General features: G+C 44.9%; 1 protein-coding gene across 1 annotated transcript; it reads left to right on the top strand.

Annotated features, from left to right (window-relative positions):
• Positions 1-26,468, top strand: LOC142303166 (ganglioside GM2 activator-like). Its single transcript, XM_075344336.1, has 4 exons — positions 1-244; positions 5,289-5,441; positions 20,554-20,736; positions 23,537-26,468. Exons 1-4 carry the CDS (start codon positions 140-142, stop codon positions 23,696-23,698), a joined length of 603 nt encoding a protein of 200 aa, XP_075200451.1. The 5' UTR covers positions 1-139; the 3' UTR covers positions 23,699-26,468.
• Positions 26,469-27,549: the final 1,081 nt, after the last annotated feature.

Here is a 27,549-nt window from a genome sequence, read left to right as displayed (position 1 = left end):
CATGTGATTTGCTGCCTCAGCTTCAGGGGCTGGGAAGGGACAATTCACAGCATTTCCTCTTTGGTGCATGTGAGGTCTGTGCAGAGCAAGCTGCATCTATAGGGGAAGACCCTGGGTCTGGGCGCAGCGTTCCTCCACAATGGCACTGCTGTATATGTGTTTGGTGCTCGCATGCATTGCTGTAGTGCCAATGGTGACAGCTTCAGGGATAGTTGTTAACCGACTACCATGGAGGATCAGAACAGTAAGTTGTAATTCCCTTTAAATGATTACGATGTAAATTTATCTGTCATTTTTTGTAGACTATATTCCTTTTTAAAAGGATCTGGTTCATAAATTGAAGCGCAGGATTGCCGCAGGGACAACAATCCTGCGCTTCAATAAACTTTATTCATAAATGAAACAATGCATCCCCTTAAGATATTCTTCTCCGTCTTACAGCTCCCGACATGACCAGTTAAGAAACTTTGTTGATTCACAGTCTTCGGCATGATGGGTGTTTACAGTTTTGCAACGTCCGATGGAAAACGTATGCCTTAATGGAATCTTGTCATCATGTTTTTACATACAGAAGTAGCGATATGGCTGCGACGGCGCTTCTTCCCCAATAAAAATAATACCTTTTTTGTAGAGATCCCATGTGCCAGTCATGAGAAATCTAATGTAGAAGCCATATGCAAATTAGGCTGGAAGAGTACAGAGCACTTAAAAGTATCACTTCCAACTTAATTTGCATATGGCTTCTACACTAGATTTCTCATGACTGGCAAATCAGATCTCTACAAAAAAGGTGTCATTTTTATTGGGGATGAAGCGCCTTCACAGTCATACTGCTTCGTCCATATGTTAAAACATGATGACAAGATTCCTTTAAGGCATACGTTTTCCATCAGATGTTGCAAAACTATAACTCCCATCATGCCGAAGGCTGTGAATCGCCAAAGTTTCTCATGACTGGCACATCTGATCTCTACAAAAAAGGTGTCATTTTTATTGGGGGACAAGATCTACACAGCCATAACACTATTTCCTGTGTTGACAGTAGTGATGGGCAGTCCGGCTCTTTTTGGTGATCCGGTTCCCATGGCTCCTCTCACCAAAAAGAGCCGTCTCATTCGGATCGTTCTTGGCTCCTTAGTAAATATGTGTTCACCCCAAGGTGAACACATATTTAAGATTATAGTGACGCTGCTGAAACCACGCCCACCCACGGCTAAACCCCGCCCACTTACAAGGGCCCGATTAGATCGCGGAGTGGGCAGGGTTTCAGCGACGAAAAGAGCCGTTTAGCGATTTTAGTGGCTCACTTTGGTGATACGGCTCCTGTCAGTCACAGCAGGGAGCCGGATCTTTGTGTCGGATCGTTCGCGACACATCACTAGTTGACAGGTTCCCTTTAAACCTTAAAGAGATATTCCCTATAGTAAGAGATCGCTTAACATGAGAATATGTAATTATTTGCTGGGGATCCAAAGTCCACTGGTGTCTAGGAATAACTTTTAAGCCGTTCTGCATTCCTTCTATGTCAAGATCGTTTGGGGTCCATGAGATCGGACCCTAAGGGATGGCATATACTAGTGATGTGAGAAAAAGACTGATGGCACATCCTACCTTTCTAATGTGAACAGGGTCAAACTGAACATGAAACAGTAACAAAAAGGAGACAGTTGCGCTCTGTAGTGCTAAGATATGTGGAACAATGAATATGGAAATATAGACATGCGTTACTGCTATGAAAATCATGTACAAATTGAGATACTTAGCACACAAAAATGGCCAGTTTTATGTGAGCCCAACAGCCAGCGGCAAGGTGACCTCTTTTTGTTGGGTGTCTATAAAACTAATGACTCTCTTTGGGTTAAAAAAAACCTACAATATATGGATGGACAGGCACCTGCAAATGGAGAATTAAAATAGCCCAAGGCTGAAGAGCAGGAGCGCTCAATCAGAAGGCATGATCCTGTAATCTAAGAAAAAGACTGATGGCACATCCTATCTTTTTAATGTGAATAGGTGCATAGTAACAAAAAGGACCCACAGTGATCATTAAGGGATGGCATATCCAAGTGATGTGAGAAAAAGACTGATGGCACATCCTACCATTCTAATGTGAACAGGTGCAAACTGAACATGAAACATACCCTGTTCCCCCAAAAATAAGACACTGTCTTATTTTTTTTTGCCCTGAAAAAAGCACAAGGTCTTGTTTTCAGGGGGTGTCTTATTCTCGAGGAGACATGGTGGGGGTATGTTAACCCCCCCACAAAAAGCAGAACCCCCCTCCCCTTCCCTGGATCGTCATACTTACCATTCCTGGGCGGCTGTATGGCTCCAGATCTCTCAGCAGGTGTGCTGCACACCTCCCCTGCGTCTGGCTGACACTCGTATAGATCACACACACACACACACACACACACACACACACACACACACACACACACTCACACACACTCATATAGACACACACATCAGATTCCACATCATTCCTCCCTGTGATCTCCCAGCAGCTGTGCTCCCCTGGATCTGACTGACACTTGCATACATCAGATCACACACACACACACACACACACACACACACACACACACTCACACTCACACTCACACTCATATAAATACACACACATCACATTCCACATCATTCCTCCCTGTGATCTCCCAGCAGCTGTGTTCCCCTGGATCTGACTGACACTCGCATACATCAGATCACACACACACACACACACACACACACACACACACTCATACTCATATAGATACACACACATCACATTCCACATCATTCCTCCCAGTGATCTCCCAGCAGCTGTGCTCCCCTGCGACTGGCAGACACTCACACATCAGAACACAGTCACGCATCAGACAGCATACACTCACACATCCGATCGCATACACTCACACACACTCACAACATCCAGAGATACCACGTGCTTTCCGGCCATGTGATCCTCCGGCAGGTCCTGGAAGATCACTGCACGCACAGTATCGCCGCCGAGAAGCAAGCGATATCGCTGGATGTGGTGAGTGTGTGGATGCGATCTGTTGTGTGTGTGTATGTGATCTCGTGTGTGTGTGTGATCTGCTGTGCGTGATGTCTGTGTTCCGCCGCAGGACCTTGATGCGCTCACCTGCTCCCGGTCGACGTCTAGTGAGTATTATCGGGGGTCTTCTCTCTTCTTTCTTCTTTCTTTAGGGGGTGTCTGCTGTCTATAATGAAGTGTCCTGCAGTGTCTTTAACTTTTATACTGCTGCATGACACTTCATTATTGACCGCAGCTAGGTCTTATTTTCAGGGGATGTCTTATTTTCGGGGAAACACGGTAGAGACAGTTGTGCTCTGTAGTGCTAAGATATGTGTAACAATGAATATGAGAATATAGACATGCATTACTGCTATGAATTTATGGGCATTTTTTTAACCCAAAGAGAGGCATTAGCTTGATAGGGACCCAACAAAAAGAGGTTGCCTTGCCGTTGGCTGTTGGGCTCACATTAAACTGGCCATTTTTGTGTGCCAAGTGCAACTCTCTCCTTTTTGTTAATATCCTAGTGATGTGCTATCACTTACTGAGATATAATAACTTCTTTAAGGCTAAGGACATGTATAGTGTCATCATTTGGCCAATGGTGTGACCTAAAACCAACAGGGACATTCACACTTAGTACAAATCAAGGTGGTTTTTATAGGTCATGTGGTATAATCTGCGATTTGTGATGAAACGGCAAGTGGATTTTGGTTCAGGGGTCTGAGCTTCAGCCTTATAGCATCAGTACATTTCTCCTTTCTCATAGATTGTTCACAAATTGAGATTAATGTATTACAACCCTATGTATTTCCATGGTTACAGACTACAACCCCGTCCCATGTATAGTCTGATCGTTCCGCCATGCTTACTTTCATCTTTTTCTTACTTATCGTTCACATTTATTGAATATCTTTGCAGATATGAAATAAATGCTAGAAAATAGGACTGACGGATCAGACTATTATTATTATTATTATTATTATTATTATTATTATAGCGCCATCAATTCCATGGCGCTTTACATGTGAAAGGGGTGTACATAATAGGGACAAGTACGATAATCATAAACAGTACAAGGCATAGACTGGTACAGGAGGAGAGAGGTCCCTGCCCGCGAGGGCTCACAGTCTACAAGGGATAGGTGAGGATACAGTAGGTGAGGGTAGGGCTGGTCGTGCGGCGCTGTATCAGACTGAGGGTTACGGCAGGTTGTAGGCTTGTCGGAAGAGGTGGGTCTTCAGGTTCCCTTTGAAGCTTGTCAAGCTAGGCGAGAGTCTGATATGCTGAGGTAGAGCATTCCAGAGTATGGGGGAGGCACGGGAGAAATCTTGGATGCGATGGTGGGAAGAGGAGATGAGAGGGGAGCAGAGGAGGAGATCTTGTGAGGATCAAAGGTTACGTGCAGGTAAGTACCGGGAGACTAGGTCACAGATCTAGGGAGGAGACAGGTTGTGGATGGCTTTGTAGGTCATGGTTAGTGTTTTGAACTGGAGTCGTTGGGCAATGGGAAGCCAGTGAAGGGATTGGCAGAGAGGAGAGGTCGGGGAATAGTGAGAGGACAGGTGGATGAGCCGGGCAGCATAGTTTAGAATAGATTGTAGGAGTGCGAGACTGTTAGAAGGGAGGCCACAGAGCAGGAGGTTGCAATAATCCAGGCGGAATATAATCAGGGCATGTATTAGGGTTTTTGCAGCTTCTTGGGAAAGGAATGTACGGATCTGGGAAATATTTTTGAGTTGGAGGCGGCAGGAGGAGAAGAGGGCTTGGATATGTGGCTTGAAAGAGAGATCAGAGTCTAGTATTACTCCCAGGCAGCGAACACGTGGCACTGGGGAGAGTAGGCAGCCATTGACATTGATGGATATGTCAGGTGGGGGGGTTGAGTGAGGAGGAGGAAAGACAATGAATTCTGTTTTGTCCATGTTCAGTTTTAGAGATCGAGCAGAGAAAAAGGATGAAATAGCAGACAGACATTGTGGGATTCTGGTTAGTAGGGGGAAGATGTCAAGGCCAAAGAGGTAGATCTGCATATCATCAGCGTAGAGATGATACTGATATCCGTGGGACTCTATGAGCTGTCCCAGGCCGAAGGTGTACTACAGGGTTTGTTTCTGGTCTGTTACCGTGGAAACAAAATAGAAATCTCGGCAAGCCTGAAAATTGTGAATGGTCATCGTACCGGAATACCTACTGTTACTCCTTCAGATGATATGATATTAGTGTATATTATGAAATTATTTCAAAATAACATGATGTTTTCCAGATTAATGGTTTCTCATGGGCCAATTGTGACGCTGAGACTCTACCTGGTAAAATAAAGTCTCTGACTCTTCTACCCGACCCTCTGTATATCCCCGGGGAGATTACAGTGTGCACCATCCTGAATACCTCTGTACCAGTGGAGTCTCCAGCCAAGGTAAGTCTTTATATCTTCCGTTATATAATATGTCCAAGTTGGTTTCTACATAGTTTGGTCCAGTATGGAAAAAGTCTCGGGGAATTTGGAATACTTTTGACAAGTTCTCTGTCAATGGTGTAACTTGAAGCTCGTGGCTCCCAATGCAAAATTTCAAGATCATGGGTCTTTAATAGTATTGGTTTTCTTATGGTCATGGCCGAAAGTGTTGGCACCCTTGAAATTGTTGCAGAAAATCAAGTTATGTTTTCAGAAAACTATTGCAATCACATGTTTTGTTATACACATTTATTTCCTTTGTATTTATTGGAACAACACACAAAAAAATAAAACAGAGAAAAAAGGCAAATTGGACATAATTTCACACAAAGCCCCCGAAATAGGCCAGACAAAATTATCGGCACCCTCAACTTAATATTTGGTTGCAAGCCTTTTGGAATAAATACCTGCAATCAGTCGCTTCCTATAACCATCAACAAGCTTCTTACTCCTTTGACCTGGAATTTTGGACTTTTCTTTATAAACTCCTCCAGGTCTCTCATATTTGAAGGCGTCTTCTCTTCTCCCAACAGGAATTTTAAGATCTTTCCACAGGTGTTAAATGGGATTGAGATCCAAACTAACTGCTGTCTACTTCAGAACTCTCCAGCACTTTGTTTCCATCCTTTTATGGGTGCTTTTAAAGTATTTTTGGGGTCATTGTCCTCCTGGAAAACCATTGTTCCCAAGTCCTCAGATCTCTTCTCCTCTTTCTGTTCTCCATGCTTAGTATTGCACACACAGACACGCAATGCAAAGATTGAGGCAACTTCTCCCCTTTTTATCTGGTTTCAGATGTGATTTTCAAATTGCCCTCACCTGTTTCAATGAGGATCACATGCTTGAAACAAAGTTGTTTACCCACAATTTTAGAAAGGTGCCAACAGTTTTAAGGTTTTTATATAAAATTATGTCCAACTTGCCATCTTTCCTCTGAATTTTTTTATGGTGCTCCAATACACACACAGGAAATATTCATTTATATAACAAAACCTGTGAAATTGCAAGGGTGTCAACACTTTTGGCCATGACTGTATATAGGCCAAAAAGGCATTTTGGGCAGACCGCAATACATGCTGATAACCTGGAACAGCCACTATCTGCCATGCTGACAGGCCATTTTGTGTCAGAATCTCAGGCCACGTGTTTTTATGTAACATGCAGTGTGTGTGTGTGTATTTATGTAGCATGCAGTGTGTGTGCGTAGCATGCAGTGTGTGTGTGTGTGTGTGTGTGTGTGTGTAGCATGCAGTGTGTGTAGCATGCAGTGTGTGTGTGTGTCATGCAGTGTGTGTAACTAGTAGTGTGTGTATGTAGCATGCAGTGTGTGTAGCATGCAGTGTGTGTGTGTTTGTGTGTGTGTGTGTGTGTGTGTGTGTGTGTGTGCAAACTGTCTGTAAGGCTGGGGCCACACTGGGATTACTGCGATCCCATCGTATGACACTCGGCTCACACTGGCAGCACAGCAGGAGCCGAGTGTCATGCTAGTGTCCCTGCGACTGAGGTCCGACTGTGCGAGCGGACCTCAGCTGCGGGGGGGTGGGCCGGCACTGAGGAGGGGCGGGCCGGTGCTGAGGAGGGCGGGCCAGCTCTGAGGAGGGGAGGAAGGGATTTATCTCCCTCTCTCCTCCGTTGCCGACTATTGCGATTCTCGCCCTGCACTCGCATTACATCGGTGTACCGCGAGTGCAGTGCGATTTTCTGCGAGAAACTCGCAAGTGAGAAGCCGGCCTAAGGCTTTATATGCAGTGTGTGTGTGTTTGTGTAAAATGCAGTGTGTGCGCATAACATACAGTATGTGTCTAATTGTGTAATATACAATGTGTGTGTTTGCGTGCGAAACAATGTGTGTGGTTCTGTGTAATATACACTGTATGTGTGCCATGAAGTGTGTGTAACATGCAGTATGTGTTGATATGTACTATACGGTATGTGATATACAATGTTTATGAGTGTGTGTAGCATGTAGTGTATGTAACATACAGTGCGTGTCCACATTTATAATTCCCGTCAGTGCAGACAAACGGTCGTCAACAAGTCGGCAATCATCCAACGAATGAGCAAAACTCTCCTTCATCTGGTGATCGGATCATTTATGCCGAAACACAAATCCTAGTTCTCGGCAGCACATCACCCGAGGTAAAGAAGAGAAGTGCTTCCGATAAGATGATTCTGTATGGGGACGGACTTGTGACACCCTGGACTAGCCAGGTAGTCACAGGTAGGCCCTTACACAAACACCTCTCCCCCTTAATAAGGTGACAGCAGCCAACCTACAAAAACCCTTGTCACCTCTCTGTGTTCAATGGTCACACCAGGGGGGCGGAGCCAGGCGGTTGGCCACGCCCACCTAGGAGTCCAGAGGGCCTGAGACAGGAAAGAGTAGTCAGTTTGGTTCTAGAGTTCAAGTTCAAGTGCAGCAGGCCTGAGGTGTCAGGTCTGCAGCATTAACACTGACCGGTGCCGGGGTCGTAGCCCTGGTACCGTGGCAAGGAGGCAGACGGTAGTGGCCGCCTGCAGGAGCTGGGATTACAGCCGGTGGAACCGTAAGGGACCGGGACCGGGTAGTGGCCCGCTGGTACCGAACCGGGGAACCGATTGGAAACTGGAGCACCAGGAGGGGTACTCAGACCCAGTACGAGGCCCAGAAACAACTGGACCGAGTCGAATCAACTGATTGCGGACTGGACTTTAGGCCCTTTCCCACCTAAGACCCAACTGAAGACAACAGCCCAACGATAGGGGTAGAAAGCCACCGCCCAGGCATCGAGACCCCACGGGCCAGCATCCGCGGGCACACGGGCTCTACTGGCATACATCAGGTTGGGGAGCGGACTACCGTTGCTCCGGCATAGGAGTCATCATTTCTACACTAGTGAGGTGCAGGAGAAAGGCGGAAACCACCAACCTGAAAAAGGGGAAAAGCGCAGCCGGCTGCGGGCAACCGTCCACCATCTTGTTTGGTTTACCAGAGACTCCAGCGTGTTTGTAATAGTGAGTACAACAGTGCCTTCGGGCCGCGCCGCACCGCACCGACACGCCAGCACGCATCCATTCCCCCACCTCAGCACCTCCCTCGGGCCCCCGGGACCATCATCCCCCTACCCACATCAAGCTGCGCAACACTGTCCCCGGGAGCCTAGTCAACGGCAGCGGTGGTGTCCATCCATTCACCACAACCCGTGAACTTAATCCCCAAACAACCGCGGCCCCGGCCGTGGACCTCTCTACCGAACACCACCCCTCACGTAGCGCCAGCAACTCCCTTTCAGAGCGACGTGACCCCCCGGGTCCGTGAGGAGCTCGAGCCACCCACCGACGAGCACGGATCCGTGCGGCTCGGCAGCCGGCCGAGCCCCGGGGCGGTACAGACTGATCTACTAGGGATCGCTCTACCCAATCATTCTTCAGCCTGTATAAACAAGCCGTAAACAAGTGCAGTCGATTAGGGTTCGTTTAATAGTCTGAAATTGGTCCCCATAAAAACCCTCCATTTTTTCGTGGGGCCCCAGTTTTACTTTTGCCCAGGGCCCCACTGTGTCTGACACTAGTCCTGCATGGCGCCATATGGTGCAAGATGTGGAATGCAATATAAAGGATTGGATGGATCCTATAACGGCCTTTTTCCTTCAGCATGGAAGAAGATCTTGCAAATGATTATGGAAATGGCATTACTGATTCAATGATTTAAATGGAAGGAGAGATAAGAGCCGACCCGGGTAATAGTGCGACCGACAACAAGCAGCACGTGTCGCAATACCCCGTGTATACAAAATATTCTCACTCAACACATTACACAATCAGCTCTGAATATGACTGATATTGCCCTTCACGTCTGAGTGTCAGAAAAGACTATGGTATTAGCTTAAAGGGATATTCCCTATCCGAATATGTAATAGGTGTAATAATAAGAATATTAGCAATTATCTCCAATTAGAAATGTAGTATAGTTCTCCTGATATGGTCATTTCTCTTACCTCATGTGCAGGGCATTGCAGCTTAGGTTATCCATGGCTACGCAACTACCTGTCACTATATGAGTGGACATAACTATGAATACCCAAGCTGCAATGTCCTGCAAATGAGGTAAGAGACATACCTAATCAGGAGACCTATACTACATTTCTAACTGGAGGGATTTGCTGATATTATTATTATTACAGCTACTACATATTGGGATAGGATCTTGGGAACCTGTTTAAGATACGCAGTATTCTAACTGCAAATGGATTAACATTGAAATGAATAGCAGAGTCTTTTAAGTACACAGGGTGAAATGTGCTGATCATCTCCGCCTTTTTCCCAATAATAACCACAATGGTAATTACCTCTGTTGATATTGGTGTGGCATTTTGTATGAACGTGCTCTAAATGACAAAATCAGCTCTGTTTCATCTGCTGTGAGATTTATACTAAGGCTTTTTGGACTAGCCTTAATTGTCACTAAGAACCAGACCTTTCACTTATGACTGCTGTTCCCCTGCATAACGAGGGCTCTCTCAGCAGGAATTGTGGCCGATTCCTCCATACAGATCTTCTCCAGATCATTCAGGTCACTCCTCCATACAGATCTTCTCCAGATCATTCAGGTCACTTTTCCATACAGATCGTCTCCAGATCATTCCGGTCACTCCTCCATACAGATCTTCTCCAGATCTTTCAGGTCACTCCTCCATACAAATCTTCTCCAGATCTTTCAGGTCACTCCTCCATACAGATCTTCTCCAGATCATTCAGGTCACTTTTCCATACAGATCGTCTCCAGATCATTCCGGTCACTCCTCCATATAGATCTTCTCCAGATCTTTCAGGTCACTCCTCCATACAGATCTTCTCCAGATCTTTCAGGTCACTACTCCATACAGATCTTCTCCAGATCTTTCAGGTCACTACTCCATACAAATCTTCTCCAGATCTTTCAGGTCACTCCTCCATACAGATCTTCTCCAGATCTTTCAGGTCACTCCTCCATACAAATCTTCTCCAGATCTTTCAGGTCACTCCTCCATTCAGATCTTCTCCAGATCTTTCAGGTCACTCCTCCATACAGATCTTCTCCAGATCTTTCAGGTCACTCCTCCATACAAATCTTCTCCAGATCTTTCAGGTCACTCCTCCATACAGATCTTCTCCAGATCTTTCAGGTCACTCCTCCATACAGATCTTCTCCAGATCTTTCAGGTCACTCCTCCATACAGATCTTCTCCAGATCTTTCAGGTTACTCCTCCATACAAATCTTCTCCAGATCTTTCAGGTCACTCCTCCATACAGATCTTCTCCAGATCTTTCAGGTCACTCCTCCATACAGATCTTCTCCAGATCTTTCAGGTCACTACTCCATACAGATCTTCTCCAGATCTTTCAGGTCACTCCTCCATACAGATCTTCTCCAGATCTTTCAGGTCACTCCTCCATACAGATCTTCTCCAGATCTTTCAGGTCACTCCTCCATACAGATCTTCTCCAGATCTTTCAGGTCACTCCTCCATACAAATCTTCTCCAGATCTTTCAGGTTTCCTTGACTGGCACTGGGCAACATTGAGTTTCAGCTCCTCCAAAGGTTTTCTATTGGGTTCAGGTCTGGAGACTGGCTAAGCAACTCCAGGACCTTGAAATGCTTCTTACGGAGCCATTTCTTAGTTGCCCTAACTGTGTTTTGTGTCATTCTCATGCTGGAAGACCCAGCCACGACCCACCTTCAATGCTCTTACGAAGGAAGGAGGTTTTTGGCCAAAATCTCACAGTGCATGACTTCATCCGTCCTCCCTTCAATACAGTCCTTCAATCCAAAGTATGATTTTTCCACCCCCCTTCTTCACTGTTGGGACGGTGTTCTTGGGAATGTTAGAGTTGGAAGGGACCTCCTGGGTCACCTGGACCAACCCGCTGCTCAGTGCAGGATTCACTATATCATACTGTACCGATGTCTGGTCAGCCTCTGTTTGAAGGCTTCCATTGAGGAGAACTCACCACCTCTCGTAGCCGTCTGTTCCACTGTTGATCACCCTCACTGTCAAAAAGTTTTTCTTATATCTAATCTATGTCTCCTCCCATTCAGTTTCCTCCCATTGCTTCTAGTCTTTGCTTGTTCAAATGAGAATAGGGCTGATCTCTCTACAGTGTGACAGCCCTTGAGATATTTGTAGACCGCTACTAAGTCTCATCTTAGTCCTCTTTTTTGCAAACTAAACATTCTCAAATCCTGTAACCGTTCCTCATAGGACATGGTTTACAGACCGGTCACCAATCTGGTCACTCTTCTCTGAACTTGCTCCAGCTTGTTGAAAAATGGTGACGGGTACAACATATTAGTGAAAAAAGGAGAAGGGTGCACTATAATACTGAAAAATGGAAAAGAGTGCAACATAATGCCGAAAAATGGTGAAGGGTGCACCGTAATACTAAAAAATGGAGAAGGGTGCAACATAATATTGAAAAATGGTTATAACGCTCGCCGCTAAAGATGGTACTGTGGTGAGTAGAAGTGGACACACTGGACCATAGGGAGGATACAAGTTTAGCCCTTTAGTGGAAGGGGCTTGACTAAGCGCCCACTGTGAGGCGGACACCAGGTACCACTCCCAGTGCAAGAACCGGGACTGTGGCAACTGACCCCCTAGGATAAGGACGGACACTGGTACAGACAGACAGAATCACTGGTGCGACAGGTACAAATGGGAAGGGTGAGGCTGACAGTACAGCCAAGATGGCCGGGCAGAGTCACTTGTGCTACAGGGACCACCAGGACTGGTGAGGCGGATGATACGGTCTAGGAAGACGGACTGAGAGACTAGTGTGGCAGAGTTCACCAGGACAGAAGAGGCAGATGATATGGCCTGGTGGGACTGGCAAAGTCACTAGTATGGTGAAGTCCCCCATGGCAGATGAGGCAGATAACACAGCCAGGGGGAATACAAGGGTACAGGGAACTGGCAAGGAACATAGTACACTGGCAGGGGAAGCACAGCAGAAGGGGACCTGACAACTAGCTGGCTAGGACACAGAACCACTATCTAACTAATCTTGTTGCTCAGGCCCCTCCCCTAGTGGGAGTGTGCCTTAAGTACCCAGTGTCTCTCAGCGATAGGCTAAGAGACACTTCCTGGCAATGATGCGCTCGCCTTTTAAGAGGAGGGCAGTGGTGCACACGAATGCCCTGGGGGCACTCCCGGAGGCCCTGTGCCCCTGGAGGGGGAAGCAAGGAGCACCCACGTGGAGGACTGTGGGGAGGCTGGACAGCGTCGTGAGAGCTGGCCGTGGTGGTGAGAGCACGTCCCTGGAGGTAGAGGAGTGAGGAGGGCAGGCACGCCAGTGCTACAATGGTGAAAAGTACAACATAATACTGACAATGGAGACAGAGTCCCATTAGAGCTTTCCTCTGAAGCTGCTTTGCCTTTCCCTTCTGCTGATTGTTTGATGTTTCTCAGTATTCTCTGTTTTCGGCTAGTATTGCAATCTACACTTTAGGGTGAGGCCTCTCGTTTGTCTGACACTTCCCTGATGGACAGATAAACATGTGGTGATTGATGTCAGATATTATATTCTGTGCTCTTCAGCAGAGATTTCATCATGGACGTCTCTGCACAGCGAGGGGATGAGAGGGGGATAGGGCATGAGGCTGACAGACACCTGAGGGGTGAGGACCGGCCCCCGCTGTGTGTCCGGATGACAGGAAGCGGCGGCCTTGTGACCTAACGGTTGGCCGTAGTGGTCAGACAGCTACTTCCAGAAGGCAGTAGACGTCTGGGGCACAATCTGCTTTCTCGGGAGACGCTTCAGTATCAGCAGTAAAAAATAAGCCTAACAGGTTTTGCTTGAAAAAACACTTCAGATTCTCGTTGTCTTCCTGATTTAGTGTATTTTTAGCATAGTTCTTCCTTTTTTTTTACCACAATCAGCGCCAATGTACACAATGAGGAACATTGCCTCCCTGAGCCACGTATTACCACATGACAGGTCTGCTTCATTGTTTTGTGACTGTAATGATTTTTTTATATTCCTTAAAGGGGTTGTCCAGTGATATCTTATTGATCAGTTGGTTGATCTGACCACTTGCCCATGACCGGTCCTTTTATCCATAGGGCACATGCCTGATCCCCGCGCCTTTCATTCCCTATGGGGCTGGTGAGCGCTGCCTTGAGCTTTTTTCCGACAGCCCCATAGAGAATGAATGAAGTGGCGGTCCGGTGTCCGACCCAACTCTTCATTTCGTAACGGGGATACAAATTCCCCAATGTGCCAATCAGTGCAGGTCCCAGCGGTCGGACCCCCACCAATTAGTGAGTTGATGATTAGATTTGACTGATGAAACCCTTTAAGCCAAAAAAAGACCCACGTGTTGTGCAGGTGACTGGGGGTCCAATGTGTGATCGGTGAGGGTGCAAACCTTCAGAGCCATCGCTGACCTGCAAAGTGAGTGCTGCCCAGCTGGACGTGCCCATGTGGCTATGCCGGGACGGCTTTTTACACCTATTTAACGGAAAAACAACTTGAAGGGTTAATCCCAAATTCTTATGTGGGAAAAATTTTAAAAACAAGCCATTTGCTTATTATTAAAAATCCTCTCTTTTCAAGGATGGTGGTGTGAGTTCTCCTTTTACAGTTTTCCCATTAGGTTTACCAGCTGTCTAGCAGTGGAAGTCAACCATGCGCAGCGCTTACAAGCTCTTTTCAATAGATTTTGTCTCAGGCTGTCCAGGATCGCTGGAGCATGTTAAATAAAATAAATAAATCTTTATTTTTATATAGTGCTAACATATTCCGCAGTGCTTTACATACATCAGGAACACTGTCCCCATTGGGGCTCACAATCTAAAGTCCCTATCAGTATGTCTTTGGAGTTATTGTTATTGGCCTCCAATCCGGGCCAGCTTCAATGCCCCTGTGTTCCTCCTATGCTGTAAAGACAAAGCTGCTTTATATACCTCCATTAGGGAGTACAAACTTCGGGCCAGCACGTTGTTGGCCCCCAATCCTGGCTACATCAATGCCCCAGTGGTCCTCTTATACTGCAGAGACAAAGCTGCCACATATACCACCATTAGGGAGCGCAAACCTCTGGACAGCAGGGCAACAATGTCAACGGTCTGATTTGTCAATCAAGCAGGAGTGCACCGCCCTCCAGCAAAAACCCATAAGATTGTATAATAAATGTTCAGTAAGCTCCCCCTAGTGGTGGCTGCTTGAAGACATTAATTTGTCATTTAAAGGGAATCTGTCAGCAGGATGTTGCTATGTAATCTGATACCAGCATAATATAGGGACAGAAACCCTGATTCCAGCGGTGTCACTTAGTGTATTGTGTGACGCAGTTATGATAGAATCACAGTTTTCTCTGCTGCAGATCTAGCAGAGCTTGGAAAGCTGAGCTGTGTATAACTCCGCCCACACCTCTGATTGGCAGTTAAGGCTAAGTTCACACTTCCGTTGTTTGTATCAGTCACAATCCCTTGCCTTGAGGAATTACGGTATCCTGCAAAATATTTTGCAGGATTCCAGTTTTTCAACATAGACTTCTATTGGCAACGGATTGTGACTGATGATGCTGCATTGCATCCGCTGCGTCGCGGTCAGTCGTTTTTTGTCTGACCGCCGGGCGGGAGCAACGCAGCATGTAACGTTTTTTGTGCAGTGGAATCCGTTGGATTTCGCTGCGCATGCGCTCTCTGGCTCCCCGCACAGGTAACCAGGATAAACATCGGGTTACTAAGCAACGCGCTTTGGTTAGTTACCCGGTATTTACACTGGTTACGGGTGCAGGGAGCCCGCGCTAAGCGGTGTATGCTGGTAACCAAGATAAATATCGGGTAACCAAGCAAAAAGTACTTTGCTTTTACCCGATATTTACCCTGGCTGTTCACGGAGCCAGACACTTCACCGCTCGGCTCCGCCCCCTCCTGGCTCCACCCCCTCCCGCACTCAGCATGTATACACACACACACACACACACACACACACACACACTTACACTCACACTCACCTGTCCTGCAGTCCCCGCGGCACTGACGTACTCAATGCCACGGCCCCGCTCGGTTCCACCCACCCCGAACTCCGCCCCCCGCACACAATGGAATCCGACAAAGAATTCTGTTCTTTGTCATCCGTTGTACAAGCGACGTATGTGACTGATGCAAAACAACGGAAGTGTGAACTTAGCCTTAGCAGCTTATCAGTGGTGGGTGCAGAGATGAAAAAGGAGCCACCTAGTCCTGTAGTGATAATCTCCTGCTGATACAGGTAAAATATATCTTTGTACCTTGTTAGCCACTAGAGATAAAAAATTGTTTAAAAGAACTGAACTGAATTCATTATTATTAATTATTATTAACGCATGCCTATAAAACACTGATTTTATTGAAACAGCAAAACACAGTCCTGTAAGTGAAACAGTGCTGGAATCAGGGTCTCTGCCCCTACATTATGCTGCTTTCAGATTACACAGCAAAATCTTGACAAATTTTGGAGTCAGAGAAACTGGTTTAGATATTTTGCATTACATTCTCGTAGATGCCAGTGTGGCCTGTACATTATGGTCAGATGTCAGCTACATCCCGCACCCCTGAATAATAAGCCATATTCCTGCGTCACCATACTTATCACATTACCCGCCCGGCGTTATCATGCTGTACATATAGGCTGCCGGCACAAGATTGCATTTTTTAACCTCTTCAGTCCTATGTGATCCGCTGTTATCTACAGGGAAGCCATAAAGGGCCTTTCATCACAGCCTCTTGTCTTTCCTTGTTTGCTCCCTACACTCTATAGAGCGGACTGGTCAAACACTTCATGGATTATATAGAAGTCTTAAGTGCTCATCACAGGTTTTGATGCATCAACTTTAAAGAATTGCTTAAAAGGCAATTTCCAAAGTCATGTTTTTTTTATCCAAGTGTTTCCCCTTAGTAGAAAATATCTTGTAATAATGCAGATGTTCTATGATCCAGCACTGGGCGGATCGGGGAAATTATGTCCTGGAGGTTTGTCATATGTAGAGATTTAAAGGGAACAACATTGTTAATTTGTGGCAAATGTGTGGCCGAAGAAACAGGACTTTATATAAAGGGAACATGGCGCCAAAACCTCTGCTGGTTGTACACGTTTTCCTTGTGCTAGCCCCTGTGACGCCATGAAGTGGTTGTGATGCAATAGAAAGGACTCTGATGAGTGAGTATAGAGCCTGAAACTGACCAGAGTATAGTGCTCTGTGCCAAATCAAGACTGGAGTATAGTGCTCTGTGCCAAATCAAGACTGGAGTATAGTTCTCTGCACCAAATCAAGACTGGAGTAAGTGCTCTACTCCTAATCAAGACTGGAGTATAGTGCTCTGTGCCAAATCAAGACTGGAGTATAGTGCTATGTGCCAAATCATGACTGGAGTATAGTGCTCTGTGCCAAATCATGACTGGAGTATAGTGCTCTGTGCCAAATCATGACTGGAGTATAGTGCTCTGTGCCAAATCAAGACTGGAGTATAGTGCTCTGTGCCAAATCATGACTGGAGTATAGTGCTCTGTGCCAAATCAAGACTGGAGTATAGTGCTCTGCTCCTAATCAATACTGGAGTATAGTGCTCTGCATCAAATCAAGACTGGAGTATAGTGCTCTGTGCCAAATCAAGAATGGAGTATAGTGCTCTGCTCCTAATCAAGACTGGAGTATAGTGCTCTGCATCAAATCCAGACTGGAGTATAGTGCTCTGTGCTAAATCGAGACTGGAGTACAGTGCTCTGTGCTAAATCAAGACTGGAGTATAGTGCTCAGCTCCTAATCAAGACTGGAGTATAGTGCTCTGCTCCAAAGCAAGACTGGAGTATAGTGCTCAGCTCCTAATCAAGACTGGAGTATAGTGCTCTGCGCCAAATCAAGACTGGAGTATAGTGCTCTGCGCCAAATCAGGACTGGAGTATAGTGCTGTGCGCCAAATCAGGACTGGAGTATAGTGCTCTGTGCCAAATCAAGACTGGAGTATAGTGCTCTGCTCCTAATCAAGACTGGAGTATAGTGCTCTGCTCCTAATCAAGACTGGAGTATAGTGCTCTGCGCCAAATCAAGAATGGAGTATAGTGCTCTGCATCAAATCAAGACTGGAGTATAGTGCTCTGCGCCAAATCAAGAATGGAGTATAGTGCTCTGCATCAAATCAAGACTGGAGTATAGTGCTCTGCATCAAATCAAGAATGGAGTATAGTGCTCTGTGCCAAATCAAGAATGGAGTATAGTGCTCTGCTCCTAATCAAGACTGGAGTATAGTGCTCTGTTCCAAATTAAGACTGGAGTATAGTGCTCCGCACCAAATCAAGACTGGAGTATAGTGCTCTGCATCAAATCCAGACTGGAGTATACTGCTGTGCGACAAATCAAGACTAGCGTATAGTGCTCTGCGCCAAATCAAGACTGGAGTATAGTGCTCTGCTCCTAATCAAGACTGGAGTATAGTGCTCTGCATCAAATCCAGACTGGAGTATAGTGCTCTGCATCAAATCAAGACTGGAGTATAGTGCTCTGCGCCAAATCAAGACTGGAGTATAGTGCTCTGCATCAAATCAAGACTGGAGTATAGTGCTCTGCGCCAAATCAAGACTGGAGTATAGTGCTCTGCGCCAAATCAAGACTGGAGTACAGTGCTCTGTGCTAAATCGAGATTGGAGTACAGTGCTCTGTGCTAAATCAAGACTGGAGTATAGTGCTCTGCGCCAAATCAAGACTGGAGTATAGTGCTGTGTGCCAAATCAGGACTGGAGTATAATGCTCTGCGCCAAATCAGGACTGGATTATAGTGCTGTGCGCCAAATCAGGACTGGAGTATAGTGCTGTGCGCCAAATCAGGACTGGAGTATAGTGCTGTGCGCCAAATCAGGACTGGAGTATAGTGCTGTGTGCCAAATCAGGACTGGAGTATAGTGCTGTGTGCCAAATCAAGACTGGAGTATAATGCTCTGCGCCAAATCAGGACTGGATTATAGTGCTCTGCACCAAATAAATACTGGATTATAGTGCTATGTGCCAAATCAAGTATGGATTACTCTCAAGGTCTACAGTGACTCATTCATACAATTAAAAATGTTGCTTCATTTGGCTGTTAAGGCTCTTTGTTGCCCGCTTATTCTTTGCTGAAAAATGAGTTAACAAAGAATCCCTCAGTGACTTCAGCAAAAGACAGATAATTGATAAGTCACAGTCTGAATGAGCTCACTGCTGGGTTCTCAGTTAACTCGTTCTGCAGCCAGCAATGGAGAGAGTAACAGAGAAGCCAAAAAACGCAAATTATGCTACATTTTTAAAGAAATTCAATTTGCAAAAATAATTTTTAACCTTCAAATACATGGAATTAAGTAAACAAATGTCCTCAAAAGTGTCTATAGGCTTTAAAGTAAAGAACTGGGACCTCGTGGACAATGTGTCCAGGACTCACAAGGAGATGATGGAGACACTGGACTGGGTGCTAAATTATATTGCGTTTTTTTAAGGACTGCCACATTTGAGTGTAACCGCCAAGCTTGTTGCCTCTGTGGGAGGAAATAGAGGAGCTGTTGTGTGCACAGCGTGTATGTCTGTGTGTCCATAACTTCATGATTCTCTATGGATGCCATTATATTTGTCACACGTGTTTAACTCGCTGAGTGTCATCAGACAATGTTCAGACTCTGACACTCCACACTATGCTTTCTCTGGTGCACAGACAGGCTCGGGCGTCAACCAGCTGTGTGCTTATGAGTGATCGGGCTAGCAGGAGTTAATTTCTGCTAATCTGCTGGTTACCTTTTATATCACATGTTGCAGGAGACCTATCACAGTTACTCTCCTCCCTTTTAAGATGGAGGAACCTGTTTTCTTATGCCGACTATAGCTTTTTTTTTTTTTTTTTAATCCAGTCCATGTGCTGTTGTGTTCCAGTAACTGGTGATTGACTGTGTGCTGCTTGGTGTGCTGTTGAATTCTTCCTGTTGTCTGATTATTTCCTCCCTCCTCTTTATTTCCTCCTTATCATTTGATGTCTGATTACTCTGTGTGAGCGTGTTAGAGTTTTTGTTTCTCAGTTTGTCCATATCTTTGGGTTCAACCTCTCCTATCCCAGCCCTCCTATTATTTCCTCCCTCTTCTTTATTTCCTCCTTATCATTTGATGTCTGATTACTCTGTGTGAGCGTGTTAGAGTTTTTGTTTCTCAGTTTGTCCATATCTTTGGGTTCAATCTCTCCTATCCCAGCCCTCCTATTATTTCCTCCCTCTTCTTTATTTCCTCCTTCTCATTTGATGTCTGATTTTTCTGCGTGAGCGTGCTAGAGTTTTGGTTTCTCAGTTTGTCCATATCTTTGGGTTCAACTTCTTCTCTCCCAGCCCTCCTATTGTTATTTCCTCCTCTTTTAATTCCTCCTTATCATTTGATATCTGATTTCTCTGTGTGAGCGTGCTAGAGTTTTGGTTTCTCAGTTTGTCCATATCTGTGGATTCAACCTCTCCTATCCCCATCCTCCCCTGAGGTCAGGGAGAGGGGGTAGAGTAGGGCAAGGTAGGCGGCCCAGACATCATCACCATTAGATGTATCTCTGGGATCAGGGACAGCTAGGACCTCCCAGCCTGAGGGCCAATCTAGGTGCCCCAGTCCCCTGTTAGTGCCTCACACCCCATGACAATATTATACCACAAGGAAATAATGAAGAAGCTTCACTGGGTGCTAAATTGTAGGGCATTTTTTAAAAGGACTGCTATATTTGAGTGTAACCACCAAGCTTGTTGCCTCTCTGGGAGTAGAGGACCTGTTTTGTGCACAGCATGTATGTCTGTAACTTCATGTCAGAGATCTACCCTTGTGGTCCCTAAAATCCAAGCTACTAGACCCCTTAGCAACTTAGCAAGAGCCCCCTTCCCCCCAGTACGGCTCTCGACCACCCCTAGATCTCTGAGGCTGTGATATTACCTTGTGAGGTCCCTTGTGGATGATTGTACCCTGTGGGAGATATTACTCAGCGGCAGTATCCCTGCACGGCTTCCCCTTCTCACTTTCTGGCCACCACATGATACTGTGTGTGTGTCAGACATGTAAAGTCTTGTTTTTTTAATTGTTCCCATAGGTGCAGGTTACAGCGGAGAAGGAGCTAATGGGCGAGTGGTTGAAGATTCCCTGCCTGGATAATTTGGGCAGCTGCACCTATGATGACTTCTGTGATGTTCTGGATGACTTGATTCCACCGGGGCAGGATTGTCCGGAGCCGCTGCACACATACGGGCTCCCGTGCCACTGCCCATTTAAAGAGGTGAGTGCCAGGAGCTCGTATACGCTCCATATACTAAGTGCCTTGTGACTTGCAGGTGTATCAGTAGTCATTTTTACTTTGGATTGTATATGTTCAGTGTAGGGGTGGTCAATTAATTTCTCCAACAGGTCACATGAAACCACACTCCCCTGAATGCCCCCCTAAAATTAATTATGATCCAAGTGTGTTCCAGATGGCATTAATGCCACTAAAAATGTAATTAGTGCCACAGCCAGCACAAAAAAAGTTTATATATCTAATATATAAAGCGGAGTGTGTATGTGTATGTGTGTGTGTGTGTGTGTGTGTCCGCTAAAGGAATCCGCACCGTCACATTTACAATCACAAGATTTTGCACAGACCCCTCATTTGACTCAGGAAATGTCATACACTATGTTTTGAGGGGAAAATTTAACCTCGCGCTTTACAGTTACTCTCCAAAATACCTGCCTCCATTAAAGTGAATGGACCTGAGAGCTACAGGTCATTAATAGGAGCTGTGATTGGTTGCTATAGGAACAAAGGACATTTATAGTATAAGCTTATGTGTGAGGTAATATGATATCGGTGGGGAGATAGACACAGACTGAGAAAGACAGACAGGGAAAGAGACAGACAGAGGAAGACAGGGAAAAAGACAGAGACAAACAGACAGAGACAGACAGAGAAAGATGCAGAGAAAGACACACTGGGAAAGAGACAGACAGAGGTAAACAGGGAAAGAGACAAAGAGACAGGGAAAAAAGCCATGCAGACAGAGAAAGAGACAGACAAAGACACATGGGGAAAGAGAGAGACAGACAGAGGTAGACAGGGAAAGAGACAAACAGACAGAGAAAAAGACAGACAGGCAGACAGGGAAAAAGGAAGACAGACAGGGAAAGACATACATGGAAAGAGACAGTCAGAAAGAGGCAGACAGGGAAAGAGACAGACAGGGAAATACACAGAGAGACAAACAGACAGAGAGAATACAGAGACAAAGAGATACAGAGACAGACAGGGAAAGAGACAGACAGAAGCAGACAGACAAATAGACACAGACAGACAGAGAGACAGACAGAGACAGACAAAGAGATAGAGAGGGAAATAGACATACAGAAGCAGACAGGGAAAGAGACAGAGACTGACAGGCCAAGAGACAGACAGACAGAGAGACAGAGACTGGAAGAGAGACAGAGAAACAGTTACTATCTCGGGCAACGCCTCGTACTACAGCTTTATATATATATATATATATATATATATATATATATATATATATTGCAAGTAATTGAGTGGGCTACCAATGCCATGATGTGATAGCACTGCCTGCAGTAGGACACTAACAGCTGTGTGTGCCGGACAGGACGGAGCGTGATGGGGCGAGGCGCCTATGGTTCCCTCTTCAACTATACGTCAGCACAATTTCAAGTGGCACCTGCGCTGAGATCCGAGGCACGCGGTCAGACGCCCATCACTTGTCACTGCCCCATATATTTGGCGCTAGTGGCATTGCTACTTTTTAAGTTTTGTTCCCTTAAGAATTCTTCACCTAGGACCCTCCCCTCTCTGCTAAAAGGGCAGCTACTGTAGGGACAAGTCCACTCTCCTAATGTTTTTCTGCCACTTGAAGCAATTGATAATATATTGGACCTACAATTATGAATCTGGTGTATTTATAAAGACAGTATTCTCCACCTCTTCCTGCCCTCCTCACAGTGACTGACGGGCCGCTGTGTATCCAGTACTGAGCAGTCACCTCTGATAGGGGCGAGTTAAGTTACAAACTACTGCATGTGTCCCTTGTAAGGGTGGGCAATTAATTTTCCCACTGGGCCACATGAAAATGGGCTGTTGACGGCCGAACTTAAAGGGGTTGTCCACTACTAGAATAACCCCTTCTGATTCAACATGTTTCCCCAGGTTTAAAATAAAAGTATATACGCACCTCAGCGCTGCTGGGGTTCGGGGTGCCGTGGCTCACGTGACATCAGGGAAGCCCTGTGTCCAATCAGCGCTGGCTTCCCTCTCCTCGCCTTCGGACAAACAAATTAATCAATAGGAAGTGAGCGCTCTAAAGGCGCTGAGAGAGAAGCCGGCGCTGATTGGACGCGGGGCTCCTGTGAGCCCCGGCAGCGCTGAGGTGAATATAGACCTTTTTTTCTTTCACCTGGGGGAAATATGGAATCACAAGGGGTTGTCCTAGTCCTGGACCACCCTTTAATTTGATTCAATATTCATTTTATCACTTTCTAAAAATCAGTAAACTGTTTTTTTTTTTTTTTATTATCTGCTATGATTGTGATCCCAGCTGCTCCTTGTGGGCGTGTTCTTAAGAAGAACCACACCCAGTTGCCTAAAAAGACCAGATCTATATACAGGGAAGAAAGGGCCTTATCTCAGGAACAGAGAGGCGCAGAAATGAAAGAAAAACAACGCCGGATTCAGGAGAAAGTCAGCATTTACACTCAATACAACAATGAAATATTTGTAGAGTAAGATCAGGGCTCGGACAGGAGTTAGGGTCACGCTGGGGGTTCGGACCTGGCTACCATAAAGCCTACCTCAAAGATAATTGACAAGAAAAAGAACACTGGATTCAGGACTACACTAAATAAAACAATGAAATATTCATGGCAGGTGACATATCCTCTTGACAGGTAACAATCCAGTGATATTTAGTGTTATTGGAGAAATATTAGCACCAGTTGATGTGAATAGAGCCCAATCTGTGCAGAGGTTTTGCTATAGTGCATCTTCTTTCATTACATATGTTAGTGCCCTGTAGCATCTAATTATTTTTCTCCTTATTTTCCAGGGTACCTACTATCTTCCCGTCACCAGCTTTGAAATTCCAAGTCTGTCTATCCCGTCCTGGTTTAGCCACGGCAATTACCGCACAAAAATTGTCATCAGCCACAGAGATCAGGAGATCGGTTGTGCCCAGCTTACTTTTTCTCTAGCCGGTTCTTACCTCTGATAGAAATTGGGGACAGTTTACCCCAGAAATAAATTTTTGATGCCCCGTTCTGGCACCCAATGGAAGGTGCCAAGCCCTACGACACAGCATTCTTCTACATCTAGATGTTTGTATCGTCTGCTAACGCTTTTAGGTAAAATATTAACGTGATGTTTTATCACTGTAAGGGTTTTATTATGTACCATGTAGGGGCACAGCGTTATGTGATCGGGACACTTCTATGGGAAAAATCTGTAAAATAGGAGATTAAACACAGCAATAAATAGATGGTGGGATGAGAATATATGACAAATCTTTTTATGTCATTACCTTGTTATAACTGCTAATTTAGCTGCCATCACAGCTGCCATAGAGCCCGTCGTTCTTCATTGTCTACTGCCCGAAATGGCAAATAATACCTTCTCCCATTCAGCTTAACACTAGAAGTCCTAGAGAGGGGTCATTTGACATTTCTACCATTGGAACCCTATGGAGCTCGAAATTCCTGGGACTTCTAGTGTTAAAGGGTAATTCCCATCTCCGTAGAACAAAATTGTCTGGATTTGTCCGGATAGTACACGCAAAAGCAATCACTTTTGCAATTTACTGCTTGTTAAAATTTGCAACCGTTGTTGAGATATGAACACTTTTGTTTTGTTTACAGCTGGTTGGCAAGGAGACCGACCACCTCTGCTATCTAGCTTGTAAGCACAGACCTGAGGCTGGCCGGGGGGGGGGGGGTCGGACTAGTAGGTAATAGTACGCTCTAGTGATCATAGCTTCAAAACAGCGCTTACAAGCTCAAAAGAAAAGGGTTGGTAAGAACTGTGCATGTTCTGCTGTCAAGCTGCGGTGGTCGGTCTCCAAGGCAACAAGCTGTAAACAAAAGAAAAGTGGAAATATCTCAAGAACACAGGAGATTTTTAATAAATAGTCAATTGCAAAATTGCTTGTTTTTACAAGGGCTATCCGACAATATCAATTTTATGTACAAGTGGAATTACCCTTTAAGGAAGCTAGGGGACAATAAATAAAAAACGGCCAGTCCAATAATTCTAGTCGAGACGCTGTAGGGAAAATGAACCTTCACTACCTCGCTTGTTCACAGATTACTGCTGATCACAGGGGTCCCAGCAATTAGACGTCCTGTGATCATTCTCTTTTCCAGGACTACAATTAGTCTTTGGGAACATTTTTTTTCTTAAATGCATGGATTTTAGGCTAAGAATTTTTATTTTTTGCATTTACAGGCTTTTTGTGTCCCTACACATTAAACTTTGACGTGATCTGTAGTCAGAAATCAGCTAAAAGGGGTGAAAACATAAAAGAAACAGATATAAAAGTTACAAACTCTCAGCCAGGCCATCAGAATGAGCTCGCTGATGGATCCTCAGTTACCTCATTCTGTATCCAGCCACATAGAGTATATAGACCTCAGACAGTGAAACATTTTTAATGAAATCTAATTGCAAAAATTATTTTTAGCATGCATTTAAAGGGAATCGGCTACCAGGTTTTTGCTCCTCCATCACAGAGCATCATAATGTAGAGACAGAGACCCTTATTCCAGCGATGTGTCACTTACTGAGCTGTTTGGTGTAGTTTTGATTAAAAACTGTTCCATCTGCTGCAGATCTACCAGTTCTTTGAATGCTGAGCTCTGTATAACCCCGCCCGGACCACTGATTGGCAGCTTTTTGCGTACACTGTGCACTGTGTACTACAGGAGATCTCGTTTATATAATATATATATATATATATATATATATATATATATATACATACATACATACATACATACATACATACATACATACATACATATATATATACACATGTCATATATATATATATATATATATATATATAACATGTGTATATATATATGTGTATACATATATATATATATATATATATATATGTGTATATATATATGTGTATACATATGTGTATATATATATATGTGTGTATATATATATATATATATATGTGTGTATATATGCGTATATATATATGTGTGTATATATATATGTGTGTATATATATATATATATGGAATGCCGACCACAAAAGGTAGTAATGGCAGATACTGTAACAGCTTTTATATCAGGGCTGGATAATTTCCTCAGTGCACAAAACCAGTTATAAATGATTTAATGACAAAATATATAATTGGGGGAAGAAGGTTGAACTAGATGGACCGAGGTCTTTTTTTCAACCTATGTAACTCCTGCTGATAAAACAGTGATTTTATCAAAACTACACTAAGCAGCCCAGTAAGTGACACATCGCTGGAATCAGGGTCTCTGTCCCTACATCTTGCTGCTCTCAGATTAGGTAGCAAAAACCTGATGACTGATTCCCTTTAAGGAAAAAAAATAATGTCCCTAAAGGTGGATGCCCCCTTTAATAGAGTTAAAAATCTATGTGTAGAAAAATATCCCTTTAACTGGCAATGTATAACTGATAGATTGTCTTTTATTCTACTTTTTACAAAAACTTGTAATAAATTTCATCAACACTGGAATTGCTGGTAAATGATGGCGGACAACACAGTGTGACCTGGGGTTTGATGTCTCCCCGGAACTTGACTAATACGCAAGTAAAAGAGACAGAGTGACCGCGTGTTTCCTGTCTAACGTCTGCAGCTGATTTCCTGCTCTGAAGCTCTGTCTCTGGAAGACTCACTTGTGCCTTGGCTGAATGAGATGTAAATAGATTTTTGCTTTTAAGATTATTAATAATTAATGATGTCACGTGCTAAGAAATCCTAATAAAATAATCTTCCATGACTCAGTTTGTCCTTCATTGAATGTACCTGGGCTGTAAGGTTTTATTATTTTCAATGGATCATTAATCTTAAAATTATCTTACACAGATGGAGGCTATAACAGGGCAGAACTGTCGTTTTTAAAGAGCTTTTTCAGGACTTTAAGGGAAATTGCTTAGTTTTGAGAAAAACAAATAAACAGTGCTTTACTCACCCTTCCTGGGTCCAGCGCTGAGCCTTCGCCGCGGCTCCTGGTGTATTTGTTTACAGCGGTAACGTTGCCTTAAGAGCTCTGCAGCCAATCCATGAGCTCACTGACTGCAGCTCTGTTAATGTGACGTCAGCGCTGCAGACAATCAATGACACTGGGTGCATTGGCATTGACTCAGCACTGAACCTCAGGAGGGTGAGTAAAGCACAGGGTTTTTTTTTTTTAAGCAACCTGCAGTCAGAGGTGAGAGGTTTTCCAACACTGTAAAACCCCTTTATTAGGCCGGAGTCACGCTTGCGAGTGACTCACGTGAGTTTCGTATTGGCATTACCCGGCACGGCCTCACACTCTCCAGATAGGAGCAGGTCGGCTGCATGTATTTCTATGCAGCTGAGATACTCGTGTCCAGAGATTGTGCGGCCGAGCCGGGTGATGTCGATACTCGCAAGTGTGACTCCGGCCATAATGGTAATATTTTCGTAGGATGGGTCATGAGTATCAGATCCGTGACTCCAGGGACCCTTGCCGATCCGGTGATTGAACAACAGGCGCAGCACCATTCGTTGTGTAGTGGCTGTGAATGGTACTGCAGCTCTCGACAATTCAAGCGGAAAGGGGCACAAAGACTGTATGGAGCTGCGCCACATATTCAGCTGATAGGTGGGGGTGCTGGGCCCCCACGATCCTAAGAATCAGTCATCAATATTAACTGCTCATAGACTTTAATCATACTGGTTATCTGGCTGCCTAAAACATCACTGCGTAGCAGCGAAGCTACATGCGATAGGGTAGGAGCAGGACCTACATAGGTAAAGAAGGCAGAGACGTTTTATTACAACTCTGTTTACTTATTTTACACACTTATATAGCGGAGGGGGATGTGTAAAGAGAC

The sequence above is a fragment of the Anomaloglossus baeobatrachus genome, chromosome 4 (genome assembly GCF_048569485.1).
Source record: "Anomaloglossus baeobatrachus isolate aAnoBae1 chromosome 4, aAnoBae1.hap1, whole genome shotgun sequence".
Taxonomy (NCBI): domain Eukaryota; kingdom Metazoa; phylum Chordata; class Amphibia; order Anura; family Aromobatidae; genus Anomaloglossus; species Anomaloglossus baeobatrachus.
The sequence above is the reverse complement of the archived record's forward strand: the minus strand, read 5'-3'. Positions and strand labels throughout refer to the sequence as shown.

Bases quoted from the DNA above. Each gene is read 5' to 3' on its own strand.
- LOC142303166 (XM_075344336.1), top strand. From the start codon at position 140: ATGGCACTGCTGTATATGTGTTTGGTGCTCGCATGCATTGCTGTAGTG. The intron at 245-5,288 runs GTAAGTTGTAAT...GATGTTTTCCAG, and splicing joins TACCATGGAGGATCAGAACA to ATTAATGGTTTCTCATGGGC. The intron at 5,442-20,553 runs GTAAGTCTTTAT...TTGTTCCCATAG, and splicing joins CAGTGGAGTCTCCAGCCAAG to GTGCAGGTTACAGCGGAGAA.